The sequence below is a fragment of the Aspergillus affinis genome (assembly GCF_023601865.1).
Source record: "Aspergillus affinis strain CMG 70 chromosome Unknown NODE_34_length_287566_cov_88_205910, whole genome shotgun sequence".
NCBI classification, from domain to species: Eukaryota; Fungi; Ascomycota; class Eurotiomycetes; order Eurotiales; family Aspergillaceae; genus Aspergillus; species Aspergillus affinis.
Genome location: NW_026515815.1, coordinates 215,475 through 238,494, shown reverse-complemented (window position 1 = coordinate 238,494; position 23,020 = coordinate 215,475). Strand labels below are relative to the sequence as shown.

The 23,020-nt window shown below is 51.1% G+C and overlaps 7 protein-coding genes across 7 annotated transcripts; 4 read left to right on the top strand and 3 right to left on the bottom strand.

The window, feature by feature from the left end:
- Positions 1-416: 416 nt before the first annotated feature.
- Positions 417-7,945, top strand: KD926_006516 (putative amino-acid permease; the record flags this gene model as incomplete). The annotated part of the gene is made up of 17 exons (XM_053099508.1): positions 417-733; positions 799-1,405; positions 1,556-2,074; positions 2,144-2,254; positions 3,188-3,504; positions 3,576-3,726; positions 3,792-3,972; positions 4,019-4,216; positions 4,288-4,346; positions 4,448-4,764; positions 5,268-5,420; positions 5,708-5,982; positions 6,042-6,592; positions 6,647-6,917; positions 6,979-7,154; positions 7,204-7,390; positions 7,464-7,945. The coding sequence occupies 17 exons, from the start codon at positions 417-419 to the stop codon at positions 7,943-7,945; spliced, it is 4,872 nt and encodes a 1,623-aa protein (XP_052956773.1).
- A 1,218-nt stretch (positions 7,946-9,163) lies between these two features.
- Positions 9,164-10,429, top strand: KD926_006515 (histone chaperone napB; the record flags this gene model as incomplete). The annotated part of the gene is made up of 3 exons (XM_053099507.1): positions 9,164-9,269; positions 9,436-10,278; positions 10,329-10,429. The coding sequence occupies 3 exons, from the start codon at positions 9,164-9,166 to the stop codon at positions 10,427-10,429; spliced, it is 1,050 nt and encodes a 349-aa protein (XP_052956772.1).
- A 75-nt stretch (positions 10,430-10,504) lies between these two features.
- On the bottom strand, positions 10,505-11,390 carry KD926_006514 (SNARE domain protein; the record flags this gene model as incomplete). Its single annotated transcript, XM_053099506.1, has 3 exons — positions 10,505-10,581; positions 10,652-11,292; positions 11,356-11,390. 3 exons carry the CDS (start codon positions 11,388-11,390, stop codon positions 10,505-10,507), a joined length of 753 nt encoding a protein of 250 aa, XP_052956771.1.
- A 254-nt stretch (positions 11,391-11,644) lies between these two features.
- KD926_006513 (uncharacterized protein) lies at positions 11,645-12,814 on the bottom strand (the record flags this gene model as incomplete). Its single annotated transcript, XM_053099505.1, has 2 exons — positions 11,645-12,742; positions 12,812-12,814. 2 exons carry the CDS (start codon positions 12,812-12,814, stop codon positions 11,645-11,647), a joined length of 1,101 nt encoding a protein of 366 aa, XP_052956770.1.
- A 1,006-nt stretch (positions 12,815-13,820) lies between these two features.
- KD926_006512 (uncharacterized protein) lies at positions 13,821-15,761 on the top strand (the record flags this gene model as incomplete). The annotated part of the gene is made up of 1 exon (XM_053099504.1): positions 13,821-15,761. The coding sequence occupies one exon, from the start codon at positions 13,821-13,823 to the stop codon at positions 15,759-15,761; it is 1,941 nt and encodes a 646-aa protein (XP_052956769.1).
- Positions 15,762-16,228: 467 nt separating this feature from the next.
- KD926_006511 (putative C6 transcription factor) lies at positions 16,229-18,892 on the top strand (the record flags this gene model as incomplete). The annotated part of the gene is made up of 8 exons (XM_053099503.1): positions 16,229-16,282; positions 16,347-16,370; positions 16,451-16,572; positions 16,652-17,133; positions 17,189-17,490; positions 17,537-17,965; positions 18,022-18,263; positions 18,334-18,892. The coding sequence occupies 8 exons, from the start codon at positions 16,229-16,231 to the stop codon at positions 18,890-18,892; spliced, it is 2,214 nt and encodes a 737-aa protein (XP_052956768.1).
- A 159-nt stretch (positions 18,893-19,051) lies between these two features.
- KD926_006510 (uncharacterized protein) lies at positions 19,052-22,148 on the bottom strand (the record flags this gene model as incomplete). Its single annotated transcript, XM_053099502.1, has 9 exons — positions 19,052-19,318; positions 19,408-19,611; positions 19,733-19,980; positions 20,774-21,114; positions 21,172-21,644; positions 21,691-21,758; positions 21,805-21,841; positions 21,905-21,924; positions 21,974-22,148. The coding sequence occupies 9 exons, from the start codon at positions 22,146-22,148 to the stop codon at positions 19,052-19,054; spliced, it is 1,833 nt and encodes a 610-aa protein (XP_052956767.1).
- Positions 22,149-23,020: the final 872 nt, after the last annotated feature.

Genomic DNA, 23,020 nt, shown 5'->3' with positions numbered 1-23,020 from the left:
CGTGCACGACGGCGTGGACGTAAGGGCCGATGGTGCGAGGCGCGCGGTCGGGCAGACTGTCTTCATAGAGTTGGATGTGCTTAGATATTTGCGGAATGAGGTAGTGGTGTTGATGAGCTATTCTTCAATGGAAGGGAGATTCTAAATTAAATCCGACACCATGCGAGCTGCTCATTCTAGCTGTTAGCTATCCTTATCGCCGGCATTGCCATCCGCACCATTGATGCGGGATCGCTTTCCGTATCCGCACCGGATGGCTGGTCTCGCGCGCGGGTATCATTGCCGTCAGAGACGGCTTACATTGCTCCTATTCATGACCCGATCTTTAAATGTAGTTGAAAAGGCAGAGGACACTAAGCCAGTAGCCGATCTCCTTTACTCACATAATCTGAACCGAATCCGACTCCTCCTTGACAATGTTGCCAATGCCAACGATTAGACTGAGAGCCGTCCTGACATCACGGGTCGCCCTGATGATGGCCCAACGGCAGTCAGTTCGTTTAACATCGACGTCAGCACAACAAAAGGCCATTGCTATATGGAGAAACACTGGTTCCAAGTGGGGAAACCTACTTAGGAAGGAAAAGAAGATTGTATGCGTCGCTTGCGGCACCGGCGTTACTGTTCTTCGGTTGCTCTTAGTAGGCGGCAGCAGGGACAAGGAACCTGTTAATGCGCATGACGTGGAAGCACTCGGAAAAACTTCTCTGAGCAAGCTTTTGACAGGTTGGTTGTGCGTTGATTGGCTAGTCTTGCTTCAGATCTCTTCCTAATACAGATATACTGATAGTAGAACAGGGCCTTTGCATTCTGCTCGTCACCAAGTTGGGTTGATATAAGTGAGACACTCTACAATGCCTTATCATCAATGCCCATTGCTTCTTCTTTTACACACTTTTTTGTGATGAAGATCTTCTTCAATCAATTTCTAGGTGGGGAGACAACACAGGATTGCATCCCGAAGATCCAAGCCCTTCGGCAGAGACACATTGGAACTCTCCTGGGCTACAATATTGAGGCCGAGTTGGATGGGTCAAGTAAAGATCCCGGCTTGATCCGCCCTCAGGTGCAACACGTTCTGGAGTCAATCGAGACGCAGTCGCAGTTAGGCAGGAAGTTCTGCCCCGACACTAGCGCAACCAGCGGCGACAACCGTTCGTGGATAAGGATCAAAGTCACTGGACTTCTGTCGCATCCGATCGCTTTACTGCATGACTCAGAGGCAATTCTCGAAGCGAGAGAGGCAAGGAACCTCGATAAGGATGTACCGTATCCTGGACTACTTCACGACGGTGATTGGGAGGCAGCGTTGAACGGGACGCAGGCTACTACCTCCGATCGCCAGCAGCTTGTGGACCTGTATGCAACACTTGACACCATTATGAAGAAAGGACGCGAATGCAATGTACGCTATTGTCGATGCTGAGCAATCCTGGTATCAACCCATAATCGACAGTTTGACGGATGAGTTTATGAAAAAAAAAAATATAATACCCTGGATGGACCTGCCACCTGTGTTGCCCCATTCCAAGCCTATCTCCGCCGATACCCCCAGTTTCTTGATCAGCAGATCCGCAGAGCCCAGGAGAAAGGGTATAAGCTTCTATTCAAACAGGTCAGGGGAGCATATATCAAGACTGAGGGGGAACGATGGCATAAGGAAGTTCGTCAAGGGCCCGGGCCTGTCTGGGGAACCAAGGCGGAGACCGACGCCAGCTACAACTACGGTATAGAGAAGACACTCGCAACTGTAAAGAAGCAAATTCAGAAGACTGGTAACCCCGAGATTGGTGCTGTATTTGCCACACATAACTTCTATAGTATTGATTTCGGTATCAGACTTCTAGAGACTCATGGGTTGGCAAAGCGCAGAAGTGGCAACGACAAACTCATTGTCTCGAATGAGGCTGCTGGAAGTATTGCTTTCGGTCAGATATACGGCAAGACTCGCAATTCATTCATATGGCTTGGCCGATATTCTGGTGTTAACCTCATCAAAGGAATGAAAGACGACTTCACTAACAAGATTGCCGGATCTATTTCTACTGAAAATGGATTCCCTCTCGTGATCAAGGTTTGATTGCACTTCGCCCGGGCGAAGATATTGGGAGCCATCAAACTAACACATTCATCCTTTTTAAAGTCAATGGGTTACGGTGATTTGAATGGATGCCTGCCGTTTTTGGCGAGAAGAGCTACGGAAAACAAGGCGGTTCTGGAGGGAAGAGGCGGTGCGAGCGCCGAAAGGATCAGGGTTGGTCGGGAAATTCGTAGACGACTAATGCCCTGGACTTCATACCAATCCTGTCATTACACACCTCTCGCAAAGTTTAATTAATCATGTCGCTGATCATATATTCCATGTGCCCATCTCGGGGGAAATGCCATGTTACCAATATCATATTCATTGATTCCATACAATTTCACCTGTAGTATCTTGAGTGATATTTGCTCTTTTTTTTATTTTTTTTTATTTTTTTTTATTTTTTTTTTCAAGGAGTCCTCGGGGCACCAGTCGGGGATTTCTAGAGGCCTGTATTCCGAGGTATAGCTAGCATTAATGCTGTGATGATGAGAGCAAAAGATGATGTGTCGCTTGCCTCTACTACTAGCTTAGAATATGTCAAACCGTCTAGCCTTTTATTTCCTATCCTTTTATTTCGTGAATTCTAGCATCGGTTTTCTCGTTCATGAATGCGTGAAGAATCATTAAGCGACCCATTTTAAAATGGACCCCGGTATCCGTCATAACCCCGCAAAGCATAATTAACTATTTGAATAGATAAGCAGATGCCATGATAAGCCGTAGTGGGTCGAGATATTAGACAAAGACTATGGTGGAGTTGGAATGGTTCATCTTTTATCAGCGGCTCGCCTTGCCGCGACGGATTTCCCTGCCGGCAGCCACGGGACTGTGTGGCGAACGGTTGGAGTCTCGTACAGGAAATCTAGGGTCCCCAGATAACCCTAGATTGGCCCCAGATAGCCTTGATCGCCCAGGTTTTCATTATCAAATAGAAATCACTCATGGACAGTAGAAAGTTATATAGACTAAGGCGTCCTCCCCCCTTGGGCAGTCTTCGATTTAAGTCCCAAGTTTATCCTTGCTCTTATATTCATGTACTTCTCTTGATAAATCACGGCATCTAAACATGACAAAATCACAACACCAAACGATGGACCAGAGAATATCGAAATTTCCGCAAGGGAGGAGGCGCTGAAGATGGGGACGGTCGAGAATCAGCCGGAGACAGAGCTGAAGAGAGGATTCAAGAATCGCCATGTTAACATGTTCGCTATTGCAGGATCCATTGGCACAGATCTCATCATAGGAAGCGGTGAGGTCTTAGCTTCTGGGGGCCCAGGGAGCATGTTGATTGCCTATCTAATTATGGGTGCTTGTGTGTATACCATCATGACGGCATTCGCTGAGATGGCCATATTCGCTCCGATGAGCAAGGGTTTCAGTGGCTATGCTACTAGATTTGTTGATCCTGCACTCGGGTAAGTGATACGTTTGTTTGGCCAAAGACGCACGCAAAGGGATCGAACCTTGTCAACTCATACTTTGCTAGATTCGCTACAGGATGGAACTACTTCTTCAAGTACGCCGTGCTCCTTGCAAACAAACTTACCGCGACCGGCCTTGTTATTAGATACTGGATAGAGGACCTAAATGTCGGCGTCTGGATTGCGGTGTTTGGTGTTTTCGTTGTCGCTCTGAATGTAAGGGATTCCTAATGTCCTTCGAATGACTTTTTTTGCCTTGTCCTAATATTTTTGAGCTCTAGTTCCTGCCGGTCGAGAATTTTGGCGAGACGGAGTTTGTGATGGCGATTGTGAAAATAACAGTCCTCATAGGTCTGATTATATGTTGCTCCATAGTTTCACTCGGTGGATCTCCATCAGGCGAGCGTGTTGGGTTCCGATACTGGAAAGAACCTGGTGCTTTTGCCTCATATCTTGCCGAAGGTGATTTAGGAAGGTTCCTGGGGTTCTGGTCTTGCATGGTGCAAAGCGCATTCATGTTCATGGGATGTGGTGGGCATTACCTATGAAGAGGCCAGAAATCCACGCAAGGCGATCCCCAGGGCTGTAAAACAGACTATCTGGCGTATCGCAGTCTTCTGTATCGGTGGTGTCATTGTTCTGGGCACGACAGTGCCGTACACCAACGATCTTCTCTTGTCTGCGAACAACGCGGAAACCAGTGCTTGTAAGTTGAGCTATCGCCGTGTGCGCGAAATTAGGAGCCAAGTGCTGATTGCCGGCTTTCGCTTTCAATAGCTGCATCACCCTTTGTTGTTGCCCTCAAGCTCGCAGGCGTCGAGACACTGCCTGGGATTGTGAACACATGATTCCTTATGTTCACCGTGAGCTTCGCGAACTCCGGTATAGCCTCAGGCACAAACCAGTCGAGTTCTACGAGTTCACTGACGAGAATTAGACATCTATTGCATCTCGAACACTGTACGGTCTAGCGCGTGACAAGCAGGCCCCGTCAATCTTCATGAAAACGAATCGCTGGGGCGTGCCGGTCTACGCCGTCACCGCTGCATCGCTGTTCTGTTGTCTTGCCTTCCTTAACGTGTCCAACTCGTCGAGTAAGATTTTTGGCTACTTTGTCTCTATCTCCATCGTGCTAGGTCTGATCAACTGGGTCAACATCATTATAATTTACTATTGTTTTCAGCGGGGGATCAAAGCTCAGGGAATCACTCGTGCGGGGCTACCATGGAAAGGGCCCCTACAGCCTTATGGAGTGTACGTCACCTTTGTCATTGCCATTATCGTCATTGTCTTCAGTGGTACTCGGCATTTATTGGCGGCTTCAAGGTTGACACCTTCATTACATCGTATCTTGGCATTGCACTTTACCTTGTTAACATCCAGGTATTCAAGGTCTGGAGGCGGACCAAGCGTGTGCGGGCTGAAGAAATGGATTTGGTTTCAGGTCGACGCTCGTATGAAGAGGCAGAAACTGAAGAGGTCAAGAGAACTTTTCTTCAACATCTGGTCAGCACGCTCTGTGGTAACTTGGTAGAGGACCCTGCTCATGTCATCACATCCAGCCGAATATATAGATTGGCCAGAGCTTAACACGGCCTACCCATATCACCTAGATCTTATCTGGAAAGTAATTAATTTATAGCTGGGATATCATACCTGGGCTAGGCTGGCCCATTGTATGCTGAATACTGTGAGATGAACGAGTGAAAGTGTAGTATGAGTGTGGCATCAGGTGTGCGCTAGGTTCTTTTGGGCAGGTGCCTACTAGGTTGGGGATCGGCCATCTCATCCATCCCTCCTGATCTCTTGTTCCTCTCCCACCCCGGTCGCATTCCATCTCCATTTCCGCAGAACACAGGGTACGAGATGAATGAAGAACAGAATACGGGAAGCAGACGAGTGAGCAATGCGTAAGTAGTCACCTGCTCAAGATTCAAGAAGTCACTTTCCTTCTATCGGGGGCTAAAGTCCATCACCTGCAGATGCCGCCACTGCAGACAGAGGAAAATTCGGTGCTCGGGCTTGCATCCTTGCGCTAATTGCACACGAAGGAACAGAGAATGTCATTTTGATGACCAGGGTCGAAAGGTCGTGATCTCCCAAAAGTCTGTATTGCGCCCTCATCATCGACCCAGGCTTTCACCATCTCTCATTAAGTAAAATGTGTTGTACGCTCACACTTGTCTTCCTGTCCCAGATATTTGAGGCGTCTGCGGCAGGCTGCCGGCTCTACTGGGGAAAGAATGGATGAAGATCTTACCTGGTGCGATGATGATATGCAGAGTCAACCGCCAAGGACAGAGACCACCCCCCAGCCTCCCCGCAATCGAGATGGTCAACCTGCTTCACTACCAAATCAGCCTTTTCAAACACCAATTTTAATCGAGTCATCATCAAATGCCCAAATCGAAGCGTCCAATCCGCTTGCCTCGACCTCTTCGGCCTATCTGTCTGACGACAAGAGCCGACTACGTGAGCGACTTGCCTCAACTTCAATACTATCACCAGTATATACTAACTCGGCGACGCAGGATGTCTTGGCGAGTCTTCAACGTGGTCCTTCACTCACAAGACATTAAGACTTATGCACAGTCACTTGGATGTCCAGGAGCCGCCATTAACTGAAATTACCACCAACGAAGAGAGTCGAGCATATCCTTTAAGCTGGGGGTCATCAGGCTTCGAGGATCCAGCAAGTTTCAGTGACTTGCCTTCTGCAGATTACGCACTTTACCTGGTAAATGGTTTCAAGTTTCATGTTGGCCAGCTCTACCACCTTTTTGACGAGTCACGATTCATGCGTCTCCTCAATGACTTCTACAACTTCCCGGTTGAGGTAGCAAGGAACCACAAAATCTGGTATGTCCAGTTTCTAACCATATTGGGGCTTGCGAAATCCCTTGTCGTCCAGCCTAGCCGCGGGGCTATCACTCTTCCAGGGTCCAGTCTCTTTCTTCGAGCCATGTCATTGCTCCCAGATACGCCGTATCTGTTCTCGGATGCCCTGACCGCCGTTGAGACTCTCTGTGCGATATCGCTCTATCTGCAGTGTGCCGACTCGCGAAACTCTGCATACGTCTATGTGAGCCAACCGCAGCAGCCATCCTTCTCTATCAGATGGCTAACCGTTTTGCAGATAGGATCAGCCTTGCGGATGGCAGTGACGTTCGGGCTGCATCGCGAGCGTCCAACAAACGACTGGAGCCCGGAGGCCACTGAACGATGCCACCGAATATGGTGGACAGTGTATGTTCTAGATCGCACGTTTTCCTTTTCGATGGGTGTTCCAATCTCCATCCAAGATTCCGATATTACAACCCCAATGCCTGAACGAGACAGACCAGGGCGTGGAACATCCCTTTACATTCACGTGAGGCTTTCCAATCTTATATCTGAAGTCGTCAATAGTACGTATGCACTCGGTTTTCTGCCTCAATTCAGACTATGATGTCTAAGAGATATGTGAAGAGGTATACGGTGCGGAAGGTCGGTTGCAGAGCAGCTTTCTACCCTGCGTTCGCAAAGTCCTTGGAAGTATTGCCTCAATTGCTAGTGACCTAAATGAGTGCTGTCCACTATCATCGGACGGCTCCGATGGCAGTATATCGCGGGTCGCTGCTCACCTCCATCTTTTGTATCATCAGGTAAGCGGTCATTTCCACCACTGTTCCATGCCTAATGCCACGATCCTAGGCAATACTCCTTACCATGTATCCACTCTTGCTACATCTCTTCCAAACAAAGCTACAAAGTGGAGAGAGTAATATTGAGCCGACACGCGCATTTTCAGCCACTACTCGTGCTCTTCTCAGTACCTGTACTGAGACCTGTAATAATATGCTTAGAATTCTCAGTGTGCTTCAGCAACAGGGTCTCTTGGGTAAGTTTCCAGGTGGTTATCAATTCGAAATTGAAACTCAATGCCTAGCTAACCTGCTGTTATCACGCACCAGGAGGTGCCCTACCATTTGATCTTGAAAGAACGTTCTCATCGGGTTTTGTCTCGGTGATGCTTTCATTCGTTGGTTCTAATGACAAGAGCCAGCCGAGTCTCTACCAGCCCACCTGTCAGCTCCTCGACGAGTTCATCAGCCGTGGATCCACACCTGCACGGTTTCGCAAATCCGAGATTGAGTTGCTTCAGAACATGATTCTTCAGTGGAATTCGACCACCAGCAGTGCCGATTGCAATGCTCGTGACCAAGCTCAAGGCCACTTGATCGAACAGCAGCCCGAGACCCAGTCTCGTGACAAGCCGAGCGATCCCATAGAGGCGGATAGGGAAGTCGGTGCTACCTACGATTTATCGCCGGGCCAGATTCTTTCTCTGGCCGAGATGGTAGACGTAGGAGGAGGCCATTCTCAGGGCGATGTTGACTGGATAGATGGCGACTTGCTATGGAATCAGTCCATGGGCTGGAACGATGAAATCTGATTACCAATGATATTCTTAGGAAGGATTTATCTCAGGGTACGGTTGGCTGGGTGGCGATACATTCTTACGTGCCTGCGTACTTGGCATTTCTCCCCCTGGCTCCTGTTAGTACTTATCATTACCTTATGAACACCGCACCAGCACATTTCGCCCCAAAGCAGTCCCAATCCTAAACCGGTGCGATTCTTCTACAGTGGCGAGGGGTCCGTACGAACGACGGCATGGGTACCCGCTCTCCTCCATCGTTTATGAGTGGGGCGTGGACGGAAGCCCCGACCGCGCGGATGAGGGGACTCTGGCGGAAAGGCCACCCGTTGCCCAGTAGATCGTGACTCGACAAGCAGCACATCTGGCGTCATGATCATGAACAAGCAGAGACGGGCAGTTGATCCGTGGGATGCTGGCAACGATATATCAACGGATGATTTTACGAAGCCAATGGCTTATTGACTGCTGCTTTTGTCGTTACGTCCGAAAGAGTATCTAATATATATTTCCAGGAGCTAGTCAGATATAAAGAAAATAACCATGGCCACAATATCTATTGCCAAGTTGCCCCTTGTCTAAAACGAGCCCAACATGAGTTTTGTTATGTCCTTGAAGTCATTGCGTTCACGAAAATGCAGGCGGATAAACTAACAGCTGCCATATTGTTAATAGCAACACCATGAGAAAGGTTCTGTAGAAGGGGCGAGTCCAAGTCAAGCTTTCGAAGATGCACAGAACTCTGTATTCCCAGAGTGAAGCATGAAGTTGATGATTACAGACTCCTTCACCAGTACAGTACCTGGATGCAACCATAGTAACTCCGTAGTTAGTTAACTATACTAGGGACGAGTGATGATATCAGCGTTGACCCGCACCTCCTCACGGACCCCCGATTGGCCCCGTCGGCCCTTAGTCAGGCACGGGTTTCATGGCGATGCGCAAGTCTAATTAGAAATCTCTTAACATCGCATTCTTTTTTTTCTCTCCTCCTACACTCTATTCTCTCTCACCCCCTGAGCTACCTCTTTCCTAGCTCTGATTCCCTTGAAAAGTTCGCGCATTTGATCGTTGAGCTTCCCTTTTTTCATTTCCACTCCCGTCGATACCCCATCTTTGGACTTTTTATTGGCTTGCGTCATACCTTGGGTTTTTTGGTCTGGCGATTTATTGCAAATTTTCACTTCATTTTGGATTCCCTTTCTCTTGCGATAATTCTTTACACATTTCACAATGGCCGAAAACATTGAGGATCTTATTCTCCCTGACATCCCCAAGGAGCTGGCGCAGCAGTTCAACCTGATTGAGCAGAAGTTCGTGCGTGCTGAGGTTGATCAGAGTGAGTTTTTTCCTTTTTTTTGACACAAATTCTCTTTCGGTTGGATTCATGAGTATGGATTGGGTATATGGTTATGGATACTGGATACTCTTCGGTTCTGTTACTTTCATGCACTTAAGTTCAATCCATTCCATCTTGTCAATCGCTAACCCAATTCACTCGCCAGTCCGCAACGGCGTCACTCGTTTCCGCCCCATCCTCAAAGAACGCGACGAGGCCATCGCCAACTCCGCTCTCAAAGATTCCTTCTGGACCCAGGTGTTCGCCAACGCGCCCCCGGATGTCGACGAGTATGTGCTCGAGTCCGACGCCGCCGTTCTCGGCATCGCACTGAAGAGCCTTTCCGTTGAGCGCTTCGAGGTTGACGACCAGGGCAACGGCGAGCCGCGCAGCTTCCGTCTCACTCTTGAGTTCCGGCCCGAGGATAACGAGTCCTTCGAGAACGAGAAGCTGGTTAAGGAGTTCTACTGGCGGAAGCAGATCACGCGCTCGCCTTCTGGCGCGAAGCGATCGTGGGAAGGCTTGGTCTCGGAGCCCGTGCGCATTAACTGGAAGGAGGGTCAGGATCTGACCAAGGGGCTGCTGGACGCGGCGTGTGATCTTGCCGAGGCCGAGAAGAAGAACAAGGGTGATCGCAAGGAGTTGCCGGAGTTCAAGAAGCTGCAGAGCAAGATCGAGGAGGCCGCTGAGGCGACGAACGACGAGGGCAAGGATGCCGACGATGATGACTTCTCGTTGGGTGCCTTGAGCCCCGCCGGAACGAGCTTCTTCTCCCTCTTCGGGTATCGCGGACGGTCCGTTACCGCGGAGGAGTCCAAGGCTGCCACGAAGGAGGATGACGAGCGATTCCAGAAGCTAGTCAAGGGTGAGCAGGTTGAGGAGGACGACGAGGAGGAGGATGAGGATGATGACGAGGACACCGATGAGGCGATCGAGATCTTCCCCGATGGCGACGAGCTCGCGATCGCCCTGGCAGAGGACCTGTACACTCACGCCTTCAAGTACTTCGGTTCGTATTTTGACTCCAGGAATCTTGCACGGAATGCTGACATCTAACAGGCGGGGCTGCCGACGATGACGCCAGCGAACTCATGGATGGAGAGGACGACGAGAGTGAGGACGAGGGTGAGGAGAGACCCCGCAAGAAGACCAAGGTCTAACGGTCGGACTTCGATTTTTCCAAACCGAGGTCGAGGTTGATCTTTCGCACCGATGTAATTTATTTTCAGATCTCTTCATAACGCAATGAGCAAAATCAAAAGGAGAATGAGGACGAAGATGAGCACGGCGATGCAGAATGACGACATCGTATCTAGAAGACCACGTTGGCGTTAGTTTGGATATTCCATCGCTTCCGGAGTCGTAAGCTAAGGAGCACCTACCTTCATTCTTCCTCACGATATACTTGATTTTCGACATGCCACTTTGTAGCTTTCCACCCACCCGATCCGCGAGCGTATCGACCTCCCCAATCATAACTGCCTGCTCTTCCAGCTCCCGCCCCATATCATTCGCCTGCTGTCTCAGATTCCCGACCGTCCGGAACACCCCATCCAGCTGTTCATCCTGCTCGTGCATGAGCTCCGTCTGCCGTTGCTGCTCCATAGCCGCATAGTAATCACCACCTCGATCCTCGCCCGATGGAGAAAGGGTATCATCGAAATCCGCGGGGTTAGGAAGTCCTGATGCATGATTCGGGCTGTTGTTGTTGTTGGCCGCCGAGCTGGTGACCGCTCGCTGTAGCTCCTGTCTCATCTTCTCGATCTCCGCGCCGACATCTTCGACAAGTTTGCGCCGTCGTTGCACCTCCTCGAGTTCGAGGCCATAGCGGTACGGGTCCTGCTCGATTGCTCGCACGCTCTCGACTAGGTCGTCTAGGTCGGCGCTAAGGTCTGTTAAGGTGGTTTCCAGCTCGGCACGGGATTGTTGCAATTCGGGGTTTGTCGGCGACTTGGCTAGTGAGCGGATCCGGAGGTAGGAAGAGAATAGAGGTCGTGAAGTCTGTAGCGTTGAGAGAACGTCTCTGTATGGGGTGCGTCAGCCATCAGAGGGCCAAAAAGGGGGGAGGTGGAGGGATCGGACGCACGCTTGGACCTGGAGGAAGGGGTCGGAGTGATCCATTTTGTTGCGATGTATTAAGTTACTGGGTATGGTTTCTGGCTAGTCTGCCTCGTTGAGGTTCGAGATGATGAGGATGACAACTTCTATGAAAGAGGGCGACGGTGGAGCTGATCAGGAGGTCATTGGGCGGTAGGTAAGGCGGTCAGCATCTACGGAGTACCTATCCGTGCGGACTGTATTTAATCTGGATCATGGTTCATTGATCAATCTACCTCCGTAATCCGGGTATCTAAACTCTCCATCAAAGAACCATGTTAAAATATCCAAAAATCATGGTACGGCCCATGTCGTTGAGTCCACATCTCTTTGAGATAACGCTCTGCTGTACGATCCAACACCCCTGCGTGGTCGATCAGCGCGGGCTTCACGCTCCAGCTTCGGACCCGCCGCTTGCAGTCGCAGTCCTGACACCCCAAGTCGGGAACATCCTTCCAGGCTCTCCAGTAGTCGTCCAGCTGGTCTGAAAAGTAGCATTGCTTGACACTACAGTCAGTGGAGTCCGGCTTGAACGTGCAGCAATCATCCTGAGGGCCGAGGAACAGCTTCTCCAGAGACTGCGGCGATTGCTTCAATAGGAACCACGAGATAACACTGAACTCGTCGTTGGTGTCTCGATGGTAATCCTTGGGTCCGTGCCGCAGGAGCATGCGCTCCATGAGCTCGCGCAACATGCGGATGGTGGCGTAGAAGTCAACTTGCGTCGGCTTGTCGAAGTGCCATCGAAGCGCTAATCGTCTTGTGCCGATATCGGCCTCTTTATATCCGTATTTCAGGACCCCTTGGATATGGCTGGCATAGTTCTCAAATGATACGACCTTTCGCCTGGGCAGCGGTAAGCGGTTATATTCGTCCAGTATCTTGCTGAGCACCTTCAGTCTTCCGGTGATGAGTGGGTTTGAGACTTTTCTAGTCGGATGGGCGATGTCCGCCATGTGGAAAAGCACATAGAGGCCACGCTCTAGCCCTTGGGCCAGCTGGAGCTCCGCTTTGAGGCTCATTATTGATGGTTCGTCATCGGAGATGGAACCCCACACCGAAGGCACAATATGGTGGGCCAGCCTGTGCGCAATATCCTGGCGCTCGGTGAATTTTCGAATGTTGTGCACCGTGACGGCATTCTGGCCTCCCGTCCAAGGGTTTAAGGTAAGAGCCGGGTCAAACGCTGTGATGCCATGGGAACGCATGAAATATCCGCAGATATGTTGCTCCATGCTTTGGATCACTTCATAAGTACTCTTATTTACCAGACAGAGGGTCATAAGGGTATCCATATCCCCGTTGATGATGATTTGAAATAGTACATCGTGGATCCGGCCGAAAGGCAATTCCTTTGGCTTACTCGTTGTCAAAAACTGGCAGATACATGATCAGCAACTGTCCTGGATGGTATCTCACCAGAAAACTTCAGTCCGTGTACTCACCATGTTTGAAATGTCAGATCTCAGTTCGGTGTTGTGGGAATCCAATATGATATGGTCCGTTTAATACTCCGCCGGGCACGCTCAAGATTGGCCGCTTCCAATCAGCAAGGGGGAGATATTTGTTGCTTGAAGGCAATAAAGGCGCAGACGGTGTGACGCGTTAGTAGATAAGCGGCCGAGCCCTTGGGTATGATGTATGTCGAAAGGGCTGAGCATGCAGGCTGCAGGAGCAACATACGTCGTGGTTCTCCGTTGCCAGACTGACTGGTCATTCGGGAGGAATATAAAGATGTGGTGTCTCTCTCGGGCAGAATTGGGCATAGGATTCTTCTTTGAAGAATCCAACCACGTCTACGGGTGAATGAACAAGGGGAGGAATCCGGTTTGAGGGATTATGCGTTGTCAATATGCTTCTATCACATTCTATATACGCCCCGTCACCGGAGAAACTGGCCAGAGACCAGGGCCCAATCCCCTATACCGGCCAAATTGCGACATCAACAGTCATTCTAGGCCACTATTGCCATCGGGTGTCAATAGTTTGTTGCATTGACAGTTTAGGCGGGGATAGTTCGTGGCTTCAAATGCGTGAGACGTCTCTCAAACCGGAGGAATGAAAATAGGGGATATTCTCGACAGGTCGAATACCTGGATCAGTCCGTATACCATACTCTATACTTCTATAGTCACCCCTACTCCTAGAGTCATAGTTCCAGAGGACCTCCACATTCCCCGTAATTCTGGGTGGAGCGCCGTCCGACTAAACCCCTTTCGTTTTTTTCCCCTCCGTCTTTTTTTTTTTTTTTTCTCTTTTCTCCTCGAGAACTTTGAGAACCACGGGGCGGGATTGACATCTCTCATTTCCCTTCTCCTCTCGTCCATTCTTCTTTTCTTTTCTTTTCTTTTCTTTTCTTTTTCATTCGTTCGACCCCCTCGCCTTCGCGTCCTGCAGCATCCATATGATACCCCGTTCACCGTGAACTCGCGCAACGCCCAAACCCCTCCAAGCATGTCACGACCCAACCCTCTTCCACTCTCCGACGAGTGGACTGACCACGATGCCTACGTCGATGCCCTCCTGTCATTTGCCACCTCCTCAGACATGTTCCGGCATCTCTGCGGGGGTGTGCACATCCTCGATTTCCTGACGCGCGAGCCCGACCTCTACACGTCGCTGTTGCCCGAATCATGGCGACTCTTCTTCGACAAGCACGATATCCAGGATATCATTGACTTGGTCCTCCGGGAGGACCTTCCGCCGCTCCTCGAGAAGAGCCGCAAGGTCGCTGCCGGCAACGAAGCGAGCAATGAATGGCGGGGCGCTGCACTTCCCCCGCTCGATTTCCTCGAATACATCCACCAGATCCGACGACTGAGTCTGGCGCGGGATTTCCACCCCCCGCAGCCTGGTAACCCCTCGATACCGCGACGGATTTCTGTGGGCATGAAAACGAAGAAATATCACGAGGTGGCACATTTCTCGCGATATGTGGATTCCTTGTGCGCCGTGGTGGACGATCAGCGCGGCGATAAGCTCACCCATGTCGTGGATTTCGGGTCGGGACAGAGCTACCTGGGACGGACGCTGGCAAGTCCGCCGTATAACAGGCACATTGTGGCCATTGAGCGCAAGCACCAGTTCATCAACGGTGCCAAGGACATGGATATCTACGCACAGTTGACGGAGAAAAAGAAGGTGCGCATGTACAATGCCAAAACGGATAAATGTGTGAAATGTGCGGATCCTACGGCGCCCGAGGCAGCGGAACCGGAGGTCCCGTCGCAGCAGTCGGAGACGGTGGAAACTGCGCTCAGCGAGGAGCCTACGGAGAATGGCGAGGATGTCTCGATGGTGAATGTCTTTCGCGATATTAGTCTCACGCCTGGCGAGATCGGATTCGCTCCGTCCCACAATGATCCTAATGGGAAATTGGGGAAGAAGAAAGAGAGTGCTGCTCCTGATCAACCAAGGGGGACAATGGACTACATCGAGCACGAAATCAAGGACGGGTATCTGGAGCCCATCATCAAGGATGTCATTGAAGCGCCGTCTGCTGGTGACAAGCAGGTCTCGGCGGATACCGTGGACAAAAATGACAATGACAAGCCGTCAGATGCCAAGGTCATGGTCATCTCTTTGCATTCGTGCGGCAACCTTCTCCACCACGGCGTGCGATCGTTAGTAGTAAACCCGTCGGTGAAAGCCATCGCCATGATCGGCTGCTGCTACAATTTGGTGACCGAGCGACTCGGCCCTGCAACCTACAAACTTCCCATTCTGCGCTCCATGCACCCCCGCCTAACTCAAGACGCTGTTGCGTTCGACCCCCACGGTTTTCCCATGTCGAAGCGGCTAGAGGACTTTGAGCACGACAGTGGCGCCGGTGTCAAGTTGAACATCACCGCCCGGTCAATGTCTCTACAGGCTCCTTACAACTGGGGCAGGGACGATAGCGAGAACTTCTTCACGCGCCACTTTTACCGGACCCTTTTACAGCGCATTCTAGTCGACCGCAAAATTGTGGAAAAGCCGGAAACACCCGAGGACCTGTACGGAACAGAGGAATCGACCGAAACCAAAACCGGGAACCCTCTCATTGTCGGGTCCCTGCGCAAGGCTGCCTTCGCTTCATTCCCGGCGTATGCTCGCGCTGCGACGACGAAATTGAGTCGGGACCCGCACTTCGGCGAGAAGGTCCGGGAGGGAATGGCCGACCTGACTGACGAGGAGCTGGCTCGCTACGTGGAGCAGTACTGGCATGCGAAGAAGAAACTTAGCGTGGTCTGGACCCTGATGGCCTACAGCTCTGCATTGGTGGAAGCCATCATTGTCGTCGACCGGTGGCAATTCCTGCGCGAGTACGACTGCGTCCAAGACTGCTGGGTTGAGCCTGTGTTTGATTACAGCGAAAGTCCACGGAATCTGGCTATCATTGGGATCAAGAAATGATGTGGGTGAACTGGATTGATGCATGGTATGACTTTGATGAAGACACGGACCCTCGGCGAACAACCGAGATAGAATAGATATAGACGAATACAACTCTAGACAGTAGACAATGACCAATGTGGTGGCAGTAGATCGGGTCAAGCCGATCATGCACCCACCATGAGGACCTGAAAAGTGAAAACTGGGTTGCCTAGAGAAAGGGGGGAGAGGGTGCACCATTCTTAAACAGAAAACTTCGCATCTTTCAGAGTGGTGAAGTCACGGGCGGGCGGCCTGGCAAATCAATGCTGCCTGATTTCCTCGGCGTCCGCGGGTTCCGCCGCCGTTTTCATTTACGACCTGCACGCTCCACGGCCTGTCTTACGCCGACTTTTGCGCTCGTTTAGCTGAGTGAAAGAAAAATCTTACTCGCCTGTCCTTCCCTGCCCCTGGGTATTGTGCTTTGTGCTTTGTGACATCTCGCCAACATGGAGCCCGAGGGACCCGATAGCGACGGTAAGGAGTCGCTGGGCAAACGTGCGGTGAGCTTGTCTACTTCATGTACGGTGGTTCTGCGACGTCGATATGCATACTAACGGTGCATAGTGTGATCAATGCCGTTCCAGAAAGGTATGCTTCGCTTGGCAATTGTCATTTCTCCATACCATCCGTCTTGGAGCCGACCCTAATTGCGGCCCATCACCGACTAGATACGCTGCGACAAGCAATCCCCATGCTCGAATTGCCGCAGTTCCCAGATTGTCTGTCGCTCCACTGGAGCTGGGCAGAAGCCTCGCGAGCCCCGTAGAAGAGTTTTGATCTCCAGTCAATAGTACGTGGATGTTGTCTCTGTGCCGTCCTATCGTCCTATCTACTTAGTGCATCCTGACCCCCTTTCCCTTCTCGTCTAGTGAAAAGAAAATCGATCTTATCGAGGAACGCCTCGGAAGTATCGAGCAGGCTCTCCGGGAATTGAGATCCAGCATAGGGTCCTCTAGCAAATCTCCCCCTGAGCCCTACTACCATGCCACCCCCGTATCGGGACAGGCCACTCCCTCGACGGCCGAGTTTCGCTCCAATCCTACCATAACCTTGGAACAACACGAGGCCGATCCTTCATTTGAGGGCAACTCTTCTCTGGCTGCCCATTCCGCCTACGCCAGTAGATTCCTAGAGACAGCCGTTTCCCGCAGTGCACTCCAAATGTCGACCCCGAAGATGGGCGCGGCGTTGTCGACGCTGAAGCAGATGGTCAGTATGCAGGATAACCAGACGCACTCGTCAGCCCGGGAAGTTCGCTTTCCCAATCAGCGGGCTATTCCAAACCCTGGCTTGCGCGACTTGATCATGCCCCCTATTCAGAGTGTTCTGCCGGTGTTGCGCCGGTTGAAAGGTGCGTTGTTTTTCCTTTCAGTATTGGGTGGTGAAGGAACATGCTCACGCTCTAGTAGAGGAGCCGCCGACCGCGCTGCAGGGCTTTTGTCCGTTCATTCCGCCCGAGCGTCTGATTGAGAAATGCAAAGAGGTGTACTTTGCCACGGAGGAATACTCAGACGCCACGTTCATTGTTGTCAATGGAGGGCTGTTCTATGTTTTTTCGGAGTATAGCTATACCGTCAAAGACGATGAGACACGCGACAATTACCGGAAATATCTGAAGCTTTGCCACGCCAATCTGGAAACGGCACTGGCCAATCTCAGTCTTCTGATGCCTGCGCGGATGGAGTCTATCGAGGCACTGACCCTGGGAGTGAGTTTTTCTGCCGTTCGTAAGCAGAGTTATACTGATTGACTAGGCTGTTCATTCCATTGAAATTTCAAAGCCATCCTTCGGCCTGACGCTGACCTCTACTGCCTCCCGTCTATGCCAAACCCTGGGCTACCACCGGGCGTCATCGATGGAACACGACAGCCCCGCTGTCAAGGAGCACAAGAACAGATTGTTCTGGTCGATCTACTGTATCGATAAAGCGCTCTCGTTGCGTCTCGGGCGCGCCTCAACCATTCAGGACTACGACATCTCTTTGTCGTGGGAATCGAGCACAGTCGGTTTGGAGCCTTATAAGGAGATCTACATGCTGTGGATCCGGTTGGCAAAGATCCAGGGCCAGGTGTACGAGAAGCTGTACAGCCCTGCAGCCCTTTGCCAGCCCGAGACTAACCGGGTGGGCCATGCTCGTCAATTAGCCACGAACATGCAATGGAAAGTCATGGAGCCTTTCAAGGTGGGATACCTGAAGACAAGTACTTATCATGGAGATCAGCTGTTGACATACGATAGCATATCTTCAAGACGATCAATCATATGAACATTGTGGAGGAGCTCTATATCCGATCCGACGAAGTGTGCCGCCTGTCCGTGTTGACGCTCATCTACAGAGCCATCCCACCGCCCCCTGACTCTCCTAGCACCTTTATCAAAGAGTGCATCGAGACGGCTCGGACCGCCCTAGAATCACATCAGACTTGCATGGCGATGTTCAAAGAGGTTGATGAGTACCTGATGCGGTCCTACTTACACTGGTAAGCTCGCTTCGCCTGGAGGGCAATGACATACCCAGAATCAGAAGCTGATCACCTTTCCTCTCTCTAGGACCATCCTCTACTCTCCATTCGTCCCATTCATCGTGCTCTTCTGCCACATCATCGAAGTCTCCTCCCACTCGGACCTGGAACGCCTCGAAGATTTCGTCGCCTCCCTCGAACCAGTCTGTGCTTTGTCCGAGGCGATCTCCAAAATGCACCGCCTCTGCCAGGTCCTGAGCACTGTCGCGAGATTATACCTAGAAGCCAAATCCCAAGCCCAGACCCAGCAGGATCAGTCCCTTGCCTCTGTCGGCCATGAGTTCGACTCCTACTTTACAGCGCTGGGGCTGGCACCGGCGCCGCCCGACGATGCGGAAATGCGCTGGACTGCCGGAGCTGCTGTTCCCGGTCCTGCGAATCCCGCTGCGGCGGCCGCTACAGTCACCGCCGCTCCGTTGACGGGCGAGATGCCCGCCGAGATGAGAGGGGTGGAGGGTCAAGCACTTCCCATGAACGCGCCCCAGACTACTTTGGGGAACTGGTTCTCCGGAAACCAGCACATGATGGGGCTACTCGAGGAAGACTGGTCTCTATTCGATCCGCGTTCATGGCCGCAACAAATTTAATCAAACTATCAGCCAGTTTGGCTGCCTCCATAAGTAACAGAATGTCGCGCTGAGTTCTTCAAAGCAAAAGCATCGATTATCATCATCAACCAAACTTTCATACATCAATTTGCAAGCGAGCAACAAGCAACGCTACCATTGCGGCATCAGACTGTCCAATTAGATACACTTTCCTCCGTCGACTATCATCTCCGTGCCGTTCACGAAGCTTCCTTCGTCGCTCGCCAGATACAGACACATGTTCGCGACGTCATCAGGGTCCGTCAGTCTGCCTAGCGGCACGTTCCCGATAAACTTCTCCCGGTTTTCAGGTGTATCCGGCATCCCGGTGAACATGGAGAAAAGGCCCGTCCCGGATAGGAGAGGCGAGACGGTGTTGACGCGGATGTTGTGGGGGCCGTATTCGGCTGCTAGGCCTTTTGTTGCCTGTCGTCTATCAGTTTCTGCAGTAATCATTCCGTTGGACACCTCTATGGGGATGGGTAAGGAGAGACAGGGGAAAGGAGAGGACATACATTCGACACCGCCCCCTTGGATGCATTATACCACACCAACCCAGGTCTCGGTCTCGTCGCCCCCGTCGACGAAACATTGATCATGGACCCGCCTTGTCCCTGTTCAATCAGTTTCGGAATGAAGGCGTTCGTGCCCAGGAAGATGCCTTTCACGTTGACGTTGAACACGCGTTCCCATTCCGCTTCGGTGACTTCCGCAGTTGGCTATCCCATTCATCCACAGCATCAGTTAGTCAGTCAAACAACAAACCATCCGATCTATCCCTTCAGAACCCCAGAAACGCACCCAACACCCAGCGAAGAAGTGAAACAGACCAAAACTCACCTTATTCTGATACGTCGTCCCCGCATTATTCACCAACACATCAAGTCTACCGAACCTTTCTACCGCCCCATCCACCACGGCCTTCCAGTCCTCGGCGCTCGTGACATCCAGGTTCTTGAAAAGTAACTGGTCTGGGTTCTGCGCTGCGACCTTCTGCCCTCCTTCGGGGTTGATATCTGCGATTATTACTTTTGCTCCTTCTTCGCCGAATCGGCGCGCGATGGCTGCGCCGAAGCCGGATCCGCCGCCTGTAGTTTTGAGTCGAATTAGTAATTCAGATATTGGGTTAATTGGGTATCTATCTATTTGTCGAGCTAGGGATCTAGGATTCAAAATAGAAGGTTTTAGGGAAAGGAATACACACCTGTCACGATGGCAACTTTACCTTGGAGTCTTGAACCCGGAGTTAATGATTTCGTCATGTTGCTATCTGGTCGGGGTCTATTGAGTTGTCTGGACTTAGTCTTGTTATTGTCGGGTGAGGGTACCTGGATTAATGTACTTTACGTGTATTAGTATCGAATCAGAATGTGAGTGTGAATGATAAAATGTCAGGACAGAAATTAGAAAGGGTCGATAGGTAGATAGGTGGATATATCCCTTATCCTCGGCACGGTCAATGCAAAGGAGGGGTTACGTTGATCCGGGGTACTTCAAGTGCGGAGAAAGAGGGACCACGGCACGAAGGCCGATGTTGATCAGGGAGGGGTTATGAATTACTATATTTGGACTCGGACAGTTTGTACTACAGTACTCCGTATATACTCCGGCTTACTTGGTTTAGTTCCGATCTATTTTGGGGGTTCTCTGGTGTTGGGTATAACTCGGATTGAATGTATAGTTGGGTAGCTGAAAGCTGGGTGAATGGATGGCTATTTGGGCGCCGAGCTGGTTTATTCGATTTCAAAGGTCAAGTAAACATGATCTTATGTATTATGTTGGGCGATAGATGCTTAGACTCCCCAAAGAATGTTTCCATATTAATCGGGTATATAATCCCAGAGTATAGTACAATATTATACAATCCCTCAATCTACCCACCCCGTGAACTCACAGACGTCGACACATCCACCGTCTTCAAGATCCCTCCCGCCTCAGCATGAAAGTGACCTCCCTCGCTAAGCACCGCCGTCTCGATCCGAGGCTGTCCCTGAACATGTTGCATGAGAATGTTCTGGTCGCAGTCCATCTCCATCAGCTGGAGAGGCGGCATGACTTGCTCGGTCCGACTGTCGCGATTGCTCGGATTTCTGCCTTTGCTGACATCCTGGCCGGATGTGTGCGTGGCGCCGTTGGTGGAGTATTCGTTGTAGACGTGCGTGATGAGAGCCGAGAGAGCGGGGAGAGAGGCGCAGACGATGCCGATGGCAATTTCGGCGTTGCTATGGTTGAGTTACTCACTTATAGGTAGGTAGCCGGTGAGATAAAAATGTACTTACCCGCACATGTTGACTCGCATGAATGCGATCGTTCCGTCTTTTGACTGCCCGGTGACCACGATGAGAATCAGTCGGATAACACTGAACGCGCAGGCCAGTCCCCCTGCGCCGAGGATGCCCATCACGCGTATCTTCTTCTTCATTGGTAGCTGGAGACGCAACGTTAGTGGAAAAGGTAGCAGAAGAATGATCATGTCGCTGACGACGCTGACAACCGCGTCGGCCAGGATGATGGAGTTCTGGTCGAGACATGATCCCGGCGTGGACGGTGACCAGAATTTGGAGATGGGATCGCAGATACGGATCTTGACGATAACGGCCGGGATGTAGTAGGCCAACATGACGCCAAGAAAGATGTAGATGGCGATGACGGATTCACGAAACGGTTTGAATACTCGGGTCATAATCCAGAGGAGGGATACTTTCGTGAGATATGCGGTCGGGCCGTACATGACCATGGTCACGTAGACAGTCTGCAGGTGTGAGTGCTCTGTATGGTGGTCGAGCTGGAGGATGTACCTTTCGAAATGGAATGAGATGCTCGATCGGTACATCGTCAATGTGAAGGCCTCCGCCATAATGGCCCACTACGCGTGGATTAGCACGGTCTAGGTAGGCGAGGGGATCGCGTACTGATGAGAGCAATGATCGAGTAGCAGATCCCGAGAAACTGCAGTAGTTAATGCACTGGTTAGCGAATGCTTGGACAAATCCAAATTCAGGATCGACGAACATAAGCACCAAGACAAGTCCCTATCAAACCAGTCAGCATTTAGCACTCTTCGTATCCGGACAGACACACAATCTTCTTTCCAAAACCCGTTCAGCAGCGATAGGCGGGTGTATGCACGTAGTCCAAAGAAAATAGTCATGGCGGTAATACATAGTGACTGCGTTACGGTATTCCACGTCTGCACCGATTTATCCATGTTGGAGTTATGAGCTGCATCGCTCTCTAAGGATCGAAGTGAAGGCATGATGGATTAACATCCCAGGGAAAGCTCCCCCGTAGTTAGGGCTGGCTGGGTTTATGATGAGAGCAAGACATGGCGACCAAGCAGACTTCGATTCAGATTTCGACGGGTTGTCCTGCTCGTTGCATCGGGGACCATTTGGTGCACTTCGAAGATCCATGGCAAATCAGGTGGATTTCAGGTGTAGTACAGTCGGTAGTTCCAATTCGCGCATCCATGATTACAATCCTTGTTCAATAGAGTCCAAGAGACGAAAGAGAAAGTACCCAGGAAATAAAGGCAAAAGGAAAATGAATCGAGACGATAGAGAGAGGATTTTCATGCAGAAATGGCTGATCTACTTGCAAACCCTGCGCGTCCCAAGCAGATTATGGGCACAAACAAAGCGCGGCCTCCCGCCCAGCTGAAGGCTGGAGAAGCGATGCGATGTGGCTGTTTCTATCCGTATGGTCACTCGCTTGCCTCATGCTGTTTGTGATCAGTGCCAGCCCAAGGCAGTTCTTAGCGTCTTGGTCCTTGTCCGTATCCAGTTAGCTGGCGCCTAAAATGTAAGGATCTCTCGAATTCTTTGTCCGGGAGCCGTTATATCCCGCCGGGGTCGGTGCACGGATGGGCCAGATCGTCAACCCCTGTCAGGGAGGACAGGCGAAAAGGCGATGGACAGGGGGACTACTGGCTTGTGGCTTGTTTGATTGATCGAGCCGTACGAAGTACTCCGTACTTTGATCAGAACGACCTTTCTGGGGGCGGATTCCACTTGCCGGGGACCCGTGGGCCTAAATTGAGACCCTTATGCACTGACTAGCTCCGATTCATCTTCCTGGTCTTTATGGAAAATGCGCGGCTCCTTTCCCCTTTTTACGGTATGGGTCTAG